Source organism: Antechinus flavipes, chromosome 6, assembly GCF_016432865.1.
Source record: "Antechinus flavipes isolate AdamAnt ecotype Samford, QLD, Australia chromosome 6, AdamAnt_v2, whole genome shotgun sequence".
Lineage (NCBI taxonomy): Eukaryota > Metazoa > Chordata > Mammalia > Dasyuromorphia > Dasyuridae > Antechinus > Antechinus flavipes.
This window is the reverse complement of record NC_067403.1, coordinates 105,820,715-105,836,342: the sequence shown is the minus strand read 5'-3', so window position 1 is coordinate 105,836,342 and position 15,628 is coordinate 105,820,715. Positions and strand designations below refer to the sequence as shown.

At 37.4% G+C, this 15,628-nt stretch overlaps 1 protein-coding gene across 2 annotated transcripts in view; it reads right to left on the bottom strand.

The window, feature by feature from the left end:
- The window catches only part of GALNTL6 (polypeptide N-acetylgalactosaminyltransferase like 6), a 1,500,784-nt gene that overhangs the window by 56,649 nt on the left and 1,428,507 nt on the right, over positions 1–15,628 (bottom strand). For both annotated transcript variants that reach the window (XM_051964041.1, XM_051964042.1), the window contains one exon: positions 6,797–7,018. In XM_051964041.1, the coding sequence (XP_051820001.1) occupies positions 6,797–7,018 (222 nt within the window). The remainder of the gene's footprint in view (positions 1–6,796; positions 7,019–15,628) is intronic.

The following is a 15,628-nucleotide window of genomic DNA, read 5'->3' as shown; positions in this document are numbered from 1 at the left end:
AGCTGTACCTGATCTAAAATTATATTATAAAGCAGCAGTCACCAAAACCATCTGGTATTGGCTTAGAAATAGATTAGTTGATCAGTGGAAAAGGTTAGGTTCACAAGACAGAATAGTCAACTATAGCAATCTAGTGTTTGACAAACCCAAAGATTCTAAATTTTGGATAAGATTTCATTTTTTGATAAAAACTGCTGGGATAACTGGAAATTAGTATGGCAGAAATTAGGCAAGGACCCACACTTAACACCACATACCAAGATAAGATCAAAATGGGTCCATGACCTAGGCATAAAGAACGAGATTATAAATAAATTAGAGGAACATAGGATAGTTTATCTCTCAGACTTGTGGAGGAGAAAGAAATTTGTGACCAAAGATGAACTAGAGACCATTACCAATCACAAAATAGAAAATTTTGATTATATCAAATTAAAAAGCCTTTGTACAAACAGAACGAATGCAAACAAGATTAGTAGGGAAGTAACAAACTGGGAAAACATCTTTACAATTAAAGGTTCTGATAAAGGCCTCATTTCCAAAATATATAGAGAACTGACTCAAATTTATAAAAAATCAAGCCATTCTCCAATTGATAAATGGTCAAAGGATATGAACAGACAATTTTCAGATGAAGAAATTGAAACTATTACCACTCACATGAAAGAGTGTTCCAAATCACTATTGATCAGAGAAATGCAAATTAAGACAACTCTGAGATATCACTACACACCTGTCAGATTGGCTAAGATGACAGGAAAAAACAATGATGAATGTTGGAGGGGATGCGGGAAAACGGGGACATTGATGCATTGTTGGTGGAGTTGTGAACGAATCCAGCCATTCTGGAGAGCGATCTGGAATTATGCCCAAAAAGTTATCAAACTGTGCATACCCTTTGATCCAGCAGTGTTTCTATTGGGCTTATACCCCAAAGAGATACTAAAAAAGGGAAGGGGACCTGTATGTGCCAAAATGTTTGTAGCAGCCCTGTTTGTAGTGGCCAGAAACTGGAAAATGAATGGATGCCCATCAATTGGAGAATGGCTGGGTAAATTGTGGTATATGAATGTTATGGAATATTATTGCTCTGTAAGGAATGACCAGCAGGATGAATACAGAGAGGCTTGGAGAGACCTACATGGACTGATGCTAAGTGAGATGAGCAGAACCAGGAGATCATTATACACTTCGACAACGATATTGTATGAGGATGTATTCTGATGGAAGTGGATTTCTCTGACAAAGAGTCTTAACTGAGTTTCATTGGAGAAATGATGGACAGAAACAGCTACACCCAAAGAAGGAATACTGGGAAATGAATGTGAACTATTTGCATTTTTGATTTTCTTCCCGAGTTATTTTTACCTTCTGAATCCAATTCTCCCTGTGCAACAAGAGAACTGTTCGGTTCTGCAAATATGTATTGTATCTAGGATATACTGCAACATGTTTAGCATATATAGGACTGCTTGCCATCCTGGGGGGGGGGGGAGGAGGGAGGGAGGGGAAAAAAATGAAACATAAGTGATTGCAAGGGATAATGTCGTGTAGAAATTATCCTGGCATGGATTCTGTCAATGCGAAGTTATTATTAAATAAAATAAAATTTATAAAAAAAAAAAAAAAAAAAAAGAAAAAAAAAAACAAATAAGCCAATAAAAAGCAAAAGTTACTGCTGGAAAAAAAAAAAAAAAAAAAAAAGATTACCCATTAGAGGGATGCGTACCATGCTGCTTCCCACGAAATCCAATGAGAAATAGAGCAATATGTGTAGTTGTCAAGGATCTGGGATTATGTTTCTGTGACTCTCTAGCTGACTTCCATTGGCTAAGACTTAGCATTTCAATTCACTACCTGGCAAAATGGAAGTGAGGATGTAAACTCTTAGGAAAGGAATGGAAGTTTAGTGGTTGTAAAATGTTTTGTAAACTCAAAAGGCTATATAAATTTGAGGTGTTACTGTTTTTCAACTCGATTTTTTCCATCTGTCATCTTGCACTTTGTTTTAGGAGGAAACAAAGTCATAGCTTATGTATCCCCTAGCTTCCTGTGACATGTAGACAGGATGACTAAAAGATCATGTTCCTTAAATTGGACATACATTTTATTATTTCATGGTAGCATTGCCAAAGATGCAGCATTTGTTATGTTTTAGTTTCTTCCCTTCTATCCCTCTTCTTTCCTCTTTTTTTTTTTTTTCTGAGGCTTCCCCCTTCCCTCTCTCCTTCCCTTCCTCACTCTTTCACTCTCTTGTCTCTGTTTTTCTCTCTCTCTCCCTGTATCTGTCTGTCTGTCTGTCTCTCTCTCTTTCTGTGTGTGTGTGTGTGTGTGTGTGTGTGTGTGTGTGTGTGTGTGTGGTGTGAATTTCTGTAGACATATTCTGACAGGAAATTTAAAGTAAAATATTTAGCAGCTGTATTTGGAAAGGAGGGGGAAAAAGAAACTAGCAGTTTATAGGCTGTTTATAAGCTGTGTACATCATTTACTACCGAGGCCTCAAGATACTGGAGCCAGAAACTGCTTGAGTACTTCATTGTTTACCCAGAATCAGACTGGCACGGACAAGCAGCCAGAAAACTGCACCAAGTGCCAATGTAGAGGAGGGTGAGTGGCATTCTCCATCTTGGCACATATGTCTCATAAAGAAGTCTTGGTGTTTACAGCTCAGGAGTTCTTTGTGGCTCCTTCCCATTACTCTTTTCAAAGAATTCAACAGGGCTTCATTTCTCATTTTTAAAAAAAAATCTCTCTAAGAACAAATAATCTTTTAAATTTATTCAGGAGCTTTGCCCATACTAACAAATTAATTTGGAGTTTATAGAACCCTAAAAATTCTCTCAAGAGAAAAAAATACACATAATAAAAATTACAAGCAGTAAACCTCTTTTTAGAGGTGGAAATGTTTTCAGAGCAGAAAGCAGAACAGCATATGGTTTTCCACACTGAATGAGAAGGGGACCATGGAGGTAACCCTATTGAAGAGATCACAGATTTATGCTGAAGTTCTTGAATGCAGCAACTGTTTCTTGTTTTGAGCTTATATCACAATGTTGCACATTTATGAAGATTTTCTGACATGGCTTATGATTTTATCAATGTAATTTATATTCAGTAGTACTCTCTTGGTAAGGAACTTCTACCAAAGCAGGGAGTTGCCCATAGCTCTCAGAGATAATTGACTTGCTCAGGAGTAATCCAGCCAGAATGTTTCAGAGGCTAGATATGAACTCAGGACTTCCTGATTCCAAGATTGGTTTCCTTGCCTCTATATCATCCTTCATCATATCATATCATAGTAGTAGGTAGGTAACTAATGATGCTTTCTTCCCATCTTAAATTTTCATTAATTTGCTGATTTTTGACATGGGAAACACTGGCACAGGACTGCCCATTAAGGTGTGCCCTCATAAGAGAAAGTGCTGTGCTCTATGAGCAAAGCATAAATGATTTAGTTCACAAGAAATGTGAGATGTGCAAAGCTAGACAATCCACCCCAAATGTTCATGTGGACTACTTGTGTCCGACCTGTGGCATAGGATTCCGAGCTTGTATTGCTCTGATCAGCCACAGTCTGACACATTATCTTGATTCTCACATAATGGTATCATTTTGGTCCTCTTCAAGAATGAAGAACAACCAGCCCACTTAGTACAGTGACTACATACAGCAGACAGGAATTAGACTAGGTTTCAATACCTTACCTTCAGTTAAAAATTTGATTCCTTTCTTTTGTTATGGAAGGTAGATTGGAACTCATTTCCATGTCACTCACTTGCCTGTAATATTTAATTTATGCCTTGATCATATTCTCAGGACTGGGTCCACTTTGCCCTGAAAAACAATTCTAATCTCATTCCCTTATTCAGAATCCCATTATTGGTTTTATGTGGCACAACTGATGTTCTTCCCCCTATTTCCAGCCTTAAAAACCTACTTTCTCTCTTCCTGAGTACCACACATATCCTCTTTTGCTTTTTCCAAACCCTACTTTGTCACAGGTTTATTCTAGTAAAGCTGTTTATTTATCTCAGGCCTTAGGGAGGGAAATTGACCTCCTTATTCTACAGTTAAAGCAGCTCTGTTCTTTGATTCAGGGTTTAGAGAGTTCCTTAAACTTGCATAGGAAAACTCTTCTCTAGGCTGATGTAGAGGTAGGAGAATTTGGTTGCCTTTTAATAAAGAGATAAATAGAGAATTTTGCAAATCTTCTCCCCTCTTTCCATTTTTCCTCAAAGGACATACTGTTGTGTTCAATACACTCAGCGTTTTATTTTCAGTGCTTTTATTCAGATTGTCCCCCATTCCTAGAATGCACTCCTGGAGCCTTACTTTGCCTTCTAATAATTTGTGGGTTTTTTTTTGGGGGGAGGGAAGAAATGCTCAGACATATCATTTGGTGTAGAGGAGGATTTCTTAAACTTTTTCCACTCATAATCCCTTTCTGCAGAGAATTTTTTATGTTGATCCCAGGTATATAAAACATATTTGCAAATCAATTTTTTTTGCAAAAACAAAATTATACTGATAATAAATCACAATTTCATGACTCTCACAGTTATAGATCCCCCCTCCCCCCATAAAGTTGAGAGCCACAGTTTAAGAAGCTGGAATGTAAATAAAGATACAACCTTTCCCAAAGCAGGTAGATTAGTACTTGTTTCCAGGTCCTTCATCCATTAACTGCTTTGAATTCATGTCTTGCAATTATTCTTAGGAGTAGGTTAGTACAATTTCTAGTAATAAAAAACTCTTTTGGATATTAAGAGGTGAGACTTGAACCCAGGACTTCCTACCATGAGAACTGCTCTCTAACCATTAAGCTAAATTGGTTTTCATGCATCCTCCTAGGGAAAACATTTCCTCATTTTCAACATTTTCAACATTTTCACAGTTGGTGCTTTCTTCCCATCTTAAATTTGCTGATTTTTATGCATGGCAAATGCCCCTACTAGAATGTAAGTTTCTTGAACTCTTCTGGTTTTGTTCTTTTTTTGACTTTGCATCCCCCAGCCCAGTTTTTTTGGTAGAGTGGATATCTAACAACTCCTTTTTGGTTTGGACTGGCATAGCAAAAATGTTCCAGAAGATATCTGAATTCAATTCCCCCCCTTTGGTGTTCATTTGCTTTGAGGTCTTAGATAAGAACTTTAATTCTCTGAACCTTAGTGTTCTCATCCATCAAATGGGGACAATACTCTCTGTAGTATTTACCTCAGAGCATTATTGGGTATCTCAAATGAGAGCCATATGTAAAATGTTCTGCAAATTTTATAGCCTCTGAAAATTTTATAATATTAGCTGTTATTCTCCAAGGAAAAAACCAAACTATAGATATTTATAACCTGCTAAATTTGAAGGCAATAGCTAACTTTGAAACTGGGAAGGCCTAATCCTCCTCTCACATATTCTTGGTTGTATGACCCTGGGTTCAACTGAGCACAATCTCTCAGTTTTATAATAGCTAATAATAATAATAATAATAACAACATATAGATGCATAATATATGGTGTTTTTGCACCTTTTTGCAAAGGGCTCTACAAAAGCTTTCTCACTGATCCTTACAACAATATCTTGAGGGATATACTATTATTGTTCCCATTTTACATCAGAGGAAACTGATTCAGTAGCTGTTCCCATATTCTAATGTCAGCAGAGGTGGTGGAGATCGGCATGAATTCTCCCGTTAACAAGCTAAAAAGACTGGGCCATTGCAGGCAATCAAGTCTGTTTATAGTTCTTTTTTATGTCTACATGTATAATACATAAACATATTATATGTGCATAGGAACTAGCATGATTCAGTTCACCCAAGCTCCCTATTAGAAAGCAAAACCAAACAGAAGTATCTATAAAAGGGAAAGATCAACTTTTGTTCCAGAAAGTGAATTTTTCATTGCTGAGTATTAGGAGGGATTGCATCTCTTGCTTTCCCTCTTCAGGGCAACTTGATAAGAAAGTGGTCTTGTTGAGCCTGAACACAAAGGGCTATTTCATGGCATAATCTACATGCCAATAATAACCAGAATTTCCATAATACTTAAAAGGTTTTAAGTTTAACACTTTAAAGCACTTTTCATAACTCACAATCTCTTATGAACTAGATAATATTATCTCTATTTAACAGATCAGGAAACTGAGGCAGGGAGAGTTTTTTTGTTTAAGTGACTAGCTCAAGGTCACACAAGTATAAAATGTCTGAGGAAGAATTCAAACTCATGTCTTCCTCACTCCAAATCCTGTGCTTTATCTAATGCAACATTTAGCTGCTTTATTGTAGGTCCTTCCTTTGGCTACAAACATCTGAGTAAAATTTTAATATCCATATACCTCAGTTTCTTCATCTGTAAAAAGAGGGAATTGAATTAGATGACCTCTGAGGTCTCTTCCAGATGTATATCTGTGTTTCTGTGGCTCTCTTATTTACTTCAAGAATCTATTATTTCACTGGAGTTGATCATCTCTCCAACAATATAGACGGTGACCTTACTTTTTGGCTTAGGTATTCTGCCTAGAATTATAAGATCATAGATCTCAAAATGGGAGAATCTCAGGATATCTACTCCAACCTCCTCATTGTGCAGGAGGTCTCTCACGGAGCCAAGAGCAGCCTCATACTTAAGTTTTAAAATCATCAAGATGGGGAAACACGGGAGATTGCCATGTTTGTCATTCATGTGAGAGAGCGTTAGCCTTGGGAGGAGATAGGGGCATGGACTATGTGACCTCTGTTAGTCTAGGAAAGACTTGCTGAGTAGCAGCAAAAGCTGGTTCCGTGCTCAGTGTGTGCCTTACCTCCCCCCAGGCAGCTGGTGGAGGCTCCACTGGGGGGTAGTACTTGGGGACATCCCAGGCCACGGCCGCCATGAACCACTTGAAGTCCTTGCACTTGAGGTGTTTCCGGAGCTCCTTCTGGGCAGAGATGTCACCAGTGGAAAGATGTCTGTACTCAGGTCGTCGCTGGTAAATGTACTCCGCAAATTCATCCATCCAGGTCTCTGCCACACGTTTTAGGTTCTGTGGAGCAGAAAAGAAGCCTGTCAGTCATTCAGCAACCCGTGATCTGACTGGGGCCCTGGGAAAATTAGAAAGAAAAAGGAAAGGAAGCTTGACAATCTCAGCCCGCTTTCGGTAGATGATATATTGAGGGAAATGCTGATTTCTCTTTCATGTTAAATTTGGGGAGACTCCAGCCAGTTTTTCTTGTCCTATTTCTTTAACCAATCTCTCAAGGACAGGGCTGATGGAAGATAGGATTAACATTCTCCTCATGCTGAATGCTGCTCCACCCAATGAGAAGGATACAGATTCTTTGTCTAGACTGCCCAAGGTGGTCTGGATAGCACTCTAAGAGTGATATCATGTCCCTCTCAACCTCTCATTGCAGGGAGCCTTTCATTCATTTTTTACTAATCATAGTTGATTGCCATTCTTAGTAACAGCCCTCTTTATGAGCCCCCCATGGGAACCTTTGGCATTTAAGAGTGTTTATCACTGATCTTTTATCAAAAATGCTGGCATTATTAATAAAACAATTAAATTACTTAGAAATTATGTCTCAAATTTTAAAAACATCACAATATGAAAGATTTAAATCTATTACAGCATAAGACAGTATAATCAGGTTGTATCTTGTATAATTTGAGGGTAATAATAATAATGATAATATGTAGTACATAAAGAACTGTGATCTCAGGAAGATCTGAATTCAAGTACCTCCACTGTCACATACTAGCTAGGTGATCCTAGACAAGTCATTAACTTATGTGCTTTGGTATAAACTGCAAAAAGGGTGAGGGAACTCTGAGTGATAGAGGATCAGTGGAATCACAGATCTAGTCCAATGGGGTAAAATGTCTCATAATAATAGCTTTTAAGGTTGGTAAAGAACTTCATACAAATTAGGGTACGTAACTGCCAACGCGAGAATTCATTAATCCCAGTTAGTAAAGCTCATGGTAATGTCTCCTGGAAGCTCTTTGTGATATTCCTGTTAGTGTACAATTGTAAAAGTCTAACTTTCTATATGGATTTAAATTGGAGGAAGAGTTCTTTTTGGCCCTCAAATTGCTTAAACATTTCCAGCAAATAGACAGGAAACTGGGAAAGCAGGACTGCAAATAAGCTCCATCTCTCTCCCTCTAGGTACATACAGATAACTAGGCATTACTAATATATTCAGAATATTAGATTCTGACACATCATTATGTACAGTACCAATGCCCATAAGGGGTTCAATCATTTATTGCAAAGCAAGGTAGAACTTGAGAAGATTACAAAGCAATCAGTCTTTGTTTCTAGGGATGTTTGCATCCATGATAGTGTTGGGAAGCTTGAGGCAAGGGAAGGAAGCAGCTTGTTATAGCAGAAAGACAGAGTTGGGATTCAGGAGACTAATTCCTGCCACTAACTAGATGTCTAATCTTGGGCAAGATACCTCCCAAAGCAGCCTCTTAGTACAGTGAGTAGATTACTAGACTCTTAGGCACAAAAAAACAAGTTCAAATCATGCTTCAGGTATTTATTAGCTATGTGATCCTGGCCAAGTCATTTAACTTCTTTTGGACTTTATTCTTCATCTATAAAATGAATGGGCTGGACCAGGTGTTCTCTATGGTCCTTATGGCTCCAAATCTATAATCTGATCCGATGAATTCATTTACTTGGATATAATTTCCTCATCTATAAAATAAGAGGATTCAGTGATTGGGTCCATCTCTGAGAGCTCCCTCTTCTCCCTTCTTTTTTAATTTCACCTCATCTAAGTACTCTTTGCCACTCTTTCTCCATCCCTATCTCACAAGAAGAGGTGGTCCTTCTCCTCACCAGGGCAAACTCCATACTAAGGCAAACCCTGCTCCTTGTAAAAATGATCCCATTCCATCTTGTCTCTTCCAGATGATCCGCCCCCTCCCCCACCTCTGTTATTCTCTTTTTCTCTCTTACTTTCAAGCTTTTCCTGTCTATTGACTACTCCCTTCTTGATTACAAAAATGCCCATTCCTCTATCCTCAAAAACCCTCTCCTGATCCTTCCATCCCATTATTGTCTTATATTGCCTTTGCCCTTTGTGGCAAAACTCTGAGAAAAATGACTATAAGAGATATTTCCACTTTTCCTCTTATTCATTTCTCTACCATCCAACTTCTGACTTTTTCCTTTCAACAAAACTGTTTTTTCCAAAGTTACCAATAATCCAATCGCCACATCTAAAGGTCTTATCTCAATCTTCATTCTTTATGACCTCTGTAGTTCTTAGACACTTTTGATTATTTTCTTTTCCTTGAATTTTTTCATTCTAGGTTTTTGTGGTACCTCTCCTGGTTCTCTTACTATTGATCTGATTGCTTCTTCTCAGTCATGCCCACTAATTATGGCTGGTACATAGGATTCTCTCCTGGACCATCTTCTTCTCATCTTCCTCTATACTGCTTCACTTGATGAGTTCGTTAGGGTCCATAGATCGAATTGTCACCTCTATGCTGATGATTCTTGTATCTACGTATCCCACTCTAGCCTTTCTGCTGACCACCAGACCTGCATTTCATCTCAAACTGCATGTTCAGTAGATATCTTAAATTCTACATATCTAAAATGGAACTTTTTATAATTCCTCCCAGTCCCATCTTCCTTCCAATCTTCCTTGTTTGTTTTGAGGGTACCACCATCTTCCCAATCTCCCATATACACAAATTATACATATTCTTGAATTCCTACAATCTTACCCCCATATCCAATCTCTTGCCAAGGCCTGCCAATTTCACCTTTCAAACACCTTTCAGTTACATTCCCTTCTTTCTTCTGATATTACCATCACCACAGTGCAAGCCCTTATCACTGTACTCCTCCAATAGATTGTTGGTTGATCTCCTTGTCACAAGTCTTTCTCTACTCCATTCCATCTTCCATTCAGCCACTAAAGTGATTTCCTTAAAGCACAAGTTGGACCATGTCACCTTCCTATAAATTCAATAAAGTCAATAAATCTCAAGTGGCTCACTGTCACCTCCAGGATTGAGTATAGAACCCTTCCACCTTTATGATCTTTATGCCTTATAATTCCTACTCCTCTCCTCCTACTTCCCTAAACTCTTTGATGCAGGAATAGTAACTTTTTTTGTGTTCCATGAACAAGACATTCCCTTACCAGATTTTGGATATTTTCATTTTCTGTCCCTCATTTCTGGAATGCTTTGCCTCTTAGTTTCAGGGAAACCAAGCCAGGGGCTTCCTTCAAGCACCAAATAAAATCCCACCATCTGTAAGAAGCCTTCCTTATTCCCTTTAATTCTAGTGTCTTTCTTTTATTAATTATTTCTTACCTATCCTGTATATAGCTTGTTTGTACCTATTTCTTTTTTTGCTGTCTCTGACACTAGATTGTGAACTTTTTTTGCCTTTCTTTTTATCTGTAGCACTTAATACAGTGGTTGGCACTAGTAGGCGACTAATGCTTATTGACTATTGAGATGCAGCTCCATGTTCCTACCCCATCATCTTATATTCAAGACATCTCATTCTAAGGAGTGGAAAGTGTAAAATGTTCTTCCCAAGATGATCTTACCAACTTTAAAGATCTTGAGCTGTCCCTCCCACTGTCTCACAGAATGGTACTTGCTATTCAGTATTCCCAATTTTGCTTTTCCTACTACCAAGCTGATATAACCACTGGCCTCTTTTAGTTTTTTATTTGCATTTGGGAGATACAGCAGTTAGTTCTGGGAACTTAAATGGAAATCAAACATAAATGATTAAACACAGAAATCAATGATTCCTATGTAGATAAAGTTATCTTGATTGGTGGTGCTAATTCTGATGAATAATAACAGGGATATCAAGAATCTTGGAGGATGGGGGTGCTTTTCCTGTGGAGGATTTATGGAAAGACATAAATAAGAGTCACACAAGATGAGACAGTGTGAATGGGCTGCAATATGTACCACTGAAGGGAATACCTACATTAGGGAGATCAGTCATTTATTCAATAAGCACTTGGTATGTGTCAGGCACTGTGGTAAGTGCTAGTGATAGACAAAGGACAGCTCCTACCTTTGACAGCTGACAATTGTAGCACAAGTCTATTCAAGTATTGAAAAACAGCACCGAAAATTGAAGGGAGGTCTGTAAGTTGGGGAATGGCTAAACAAGCTGTGATATATGAATATGACAAAACACTATTGTATTGTAAGAAATGATGAGCTCGATGGTCTTAGAAAAAAGATGAATAGGTTTGTATGAAATAACGAAGAGTGAAATGAGCAGAACCAAGAGAATATTGTATAGAGTAATGACAATATTGTTTTTAAAACAACTCTAGTGAATAAATCATTTTGATTATTATAAAGACTCCTACATATATATATATATATATAACTACAAAGGACCTATGAAGAAAAATACTATCTGCATTTAGAGAAAGAACTGCTAAATAGAAGCCTATATAAGATGATTTTTACATGTATTTGTATATATGTGTATATATACACATACTTATATACATATATACACATACTTATTTGGTATCAAATGGTAGCCATCACTAGAGTGGAGGGGTGAAAAAAGGAGAAAAAAAATTTACATGATAACTTTATTGTATATTTAAAAGGAATAATAAACACTGGCCCTAAAATCAGGAGGACCTGAGTTCAAATCCAGCCTCAAACACTTTATACTTATTAGCTGTGTGACCTTGGGCAAGTCACTTAATCCCAATTGCCTAACACATACACAAAAAGGAATAGCAAATTGTATATGATAGATTTGTAGTACAATTTTTTTTTTATTATACTATGTTTTGGAAATGCTTGTTTTATTCCATAAATTGAAAATAAAATAAAGAAAAAAATTAAAAAGAAAGAAAAACAGCACACATATTTATATATGTGTATAGTTCTTTAACGTTTACAAAGATTTCTTTATAACAACTGGTGAAACAGGCAGTATTCATATTATTTAAATTTTATAGAAGAAAATATAAAGTTTAAGGGAGTTGAAGTGTTTTGTTAAAGGCCAAATAGCTAGTAAAGATTACAGTCAGAATTTTAGCTTAGATCTCTGAATCTTAAGAACAGGGTTATTTCCACCAATAAACATTCTGTTTTCTATTCTTGACAATGACAATAGAAATTTCACTGATCACCAAGAACAAGGCATATGTAGTGCTGGATTGGTAAATAAACTCCTTTGCTCAAGAAGCTCTAGTAGCTCCCTATTGCCTTTAGAATCAAATATAAATACTTTTGGACTTTAAAGCCCTTCCCAAATTGACTCTAATTTACCTTGTCAGACTAGATTGACATGACTCCCTTTTACCTACTCTGGTCAAATCAACTAACATTTATTAAGGACCCACTGTGTGCCAGGTATTGTGATAAGCATCCCAGACCAATCACACTAGTTTTCTCATTGTTCTCACAGTTCAACACAATACAATGCTCTTTTTCCTGTTTTTGTACTTTTGTCTAGTTTGTGTCTCATGTCTAGAATGCACTTACTTTTCCTCTCTTCTCCCACCTCAGAATCCTAAATTTTCTTCAAAGTTCAGCTTACAGAGACTTTATATTTGAGATCTTTGATGATCGGCTCATTTATTAGGATACCCCCAGATGTATGTGTTATTTTCCTGCCAGAATGTAAGTACTTTTAGGACAGGGATTTTATTTTATTTTTTGTCTTTGTATTCACAGCCTGATGCAGCATCCAACATATATCAAGCATTAATCAATGCAATACGCTCACTTGTGTCTTCCATCAAGATTCCATCTCCCTCCAATGGCTTCTTTCCCTTCTGTTACACTCAAGGCCTCACAGGACCTTCTTTTGTAGTTGTTGTTATGACTTCTTACTGGATAAATGGATGGGCATTCAGTCTGAGCTTACTGGTCTGAGACACAGTGTTAAGAGAAAAAAACCAACTGCTCTAGGAATCAGAATCCTGAGTATGGATTTCTTCTTCCTGACTTTGTGACTAGGAACAAGGAATGGGCTGAGGATGGAATTTACTTTATTTTGGGTTTTAGTTTTTGCGTCTGTGAAATAATAGCCATTCAATTGAATAATTTTCATGGTCCCTAGAGTTCTAAGACCATAGAAAGGAGAGAGTGCCATAGGAATGATGATAATTTTATCCCTTTTCTCTCTAATTCTCCTATGTACCTGACAGGCGGAATTATATCTGAGGCATAGGACTTTGTTGCTGCCTATTTACATGTCTCTTTCTGCCCTTATAGGTGCTTCTTTTCTCATGGAAAGATTTCCCTCTTTGGTAGTGGATGTAAAATTAATCTTGGGGCAGAGTGAGTTCTGTGAGAGAGGCCACTGAATATTGGAAGGAATGCAGAGGTAACTGGAAAGCAGAAGGCGACCGTGATGTCTCAGTTCCATCTTTCTTAAATAGTCATTGTGGGAACCACATGTGTATTTGTAATTCTGTAGGGAAGAGAGGATCATAGGATCATAAGTTTATAAACTGGAAGTTGAAAAAGCACCCCCTTTATGTCCCAGACACTGTGCTAAGAGATTTTTATAAATATGATCTCATTTGATGATCATAACAACCCTGGGAGGTAAGTGCTATCATTATCCTCATTTTTTACTTCAAGAAATATAGAATAAGCGTCTTGCCCAGGATCATATGATAAGTGCGTATTCGAACCTACTTTTGAACTTATGTCTTGCTGACTCCAGGTTCAGTGCTCCATCCATCTTATAATCTGCTCCCTCAACTAGGAGTGACCTATGTTCAACCCTCTCATTTTACAGACACTGAGGTTCAGAGAAGTCAAGTTATTTATCCAAGATAGCAAGCATCAGAGGTGATCAATTTGAACTCGGGACCTTTGATCTCAGAGGTAGTTATTTTTTTCCATTGTACTACAGTTCCTTCCCATTCAGAAAGAATTTTCTTAGTTTTTGGTTTAACTTAAGTTTAAGTCAGTTTATGATTGTTGCCGTTTCTCTACAAATGTATGCTAGTCTAGAGGATGCAATGTTGAGAGCAGTAAGAGTAGATTATTTCTGGTACAATCTGACATCTGAATGATGGAGCACATCAGAATTAGCTTGTTTCTTGAAGAGTTTGGTGTGGAGGAAATTGAAGACTCTGGGATTTTGAAGATCCCATTAGTCTGGCAGAAGCTTCAGATGTGAGCCCAATGATGTATAAGCACCTGTCTGGTCTTATCAATCCTTCCCCATTCAATAAACTCCAGTAGCTCCAGATTACCTCCAGGATCAACATAATTACCTCTTTTTCATTTTTAAAGCTTTTTATAAACTGGCCCCATACTACTTATTAAGTATCTTTATATCTTATTCCCCTCAGATAATCCTGTGATCCAGACATTTTCACTGTCTGAAACCTGTGGATGGGCCTGGAATTTTCTCCTTCATTTCAATCTCCTGACTTCCTTCGAATTAGTCAGCCAGCCAGCCAGCCAGTCTGTCTATTTATCTGTCTGTCTCTTCCTTTCTTCCTTCTTTCTCTCTTTTTCTTCTCTTTCTTCCTTTCTCTCTTTTTCTTCTCTTCTTCCTTTCTCTCTTTTCTTCTCTTTTTCTTCTCTTTCTTCCTTTCTCTCTTTTTCTTCTCTTCTTCCTTTCTCTTTTTCTTCTCTTTCTTCCTTTCTCTCTTTTTCTTCTCTTTCTTCCTTTCTCTCTTTTTCTTCTCTTTCTTCCTTTCTCTCTTTTTCTTCTCTTTTTTCTTTCTTCTCTTTCTTCTTTCTCTCTTTTTTCTTTCTTTCTTTTTATTTCTTTCTCTTTTTTCTTTCTTCCTCCCTCTCACCTCTCCCTCCCTCCCTCCTTTCCTTCCTTCCTTCTTCCTTCCTTCCTTCCTTCCTTCCTTCCTTCCTTCCTTCCTTCCTTCCTTCCTTCCTTCCTTCCTTCCTTCCTTCCTTCCTTTCTTTCTCTTTTTTTCTCTCTCTTTCTTCTCTCTCTCTGTCTCTGTCAACAATAAACTAGGTTTTGAACAACATGTAAGGGTTGAGAAGGAGAGGTACCCAAGCCCCTTAGTGAACTACCAGTTACATACTAATGAACTTAGTTTCTTTTTCCAAAATTGTCTGATTGCAGTTCTGCAACTTCAAAGTGTTCATTAGTAGACCATTTCCAGCAATAAGCATGGAATATCTTTGTCCCTATTACTTCTTCCCCAAATTTGTGGTTGGTTTTCATAAGTTCAGTAGTTTGCCATAACTCTGTTATTCTTCCATTATTTCCATTTTAGAGTGAATCACAAATTTCTATGAATCTGTACCTAACTCAAAGACCAAGAAATTACCAAGGATTCACACAATTCCATACACTCATTCACATTCATTCAAGTTCTAATCAATTGAATCATTAACCAACTGCTATTTCTTTTTAACTTATGAAATATGTCCCTCTAAATTCAACACTGATGGTTTTTATATTCTATTGTCCAGACTCTATGATCTACAGCTTCTAAAACCTTTAGTCACAAGCACATAGGGACTGGCTTCCACCTATGCTCATCAATATCAAAAGAATATCCCACTATTCCTTTCTAGTCTGGAACAAGATTAATTGACAACTACAAGCAGTTTCAACACAGGTGTGCCACTGTTTTTTGTTTTCTTTAGAGTCTGCCAGCAAGACAATACTTACTCAAAT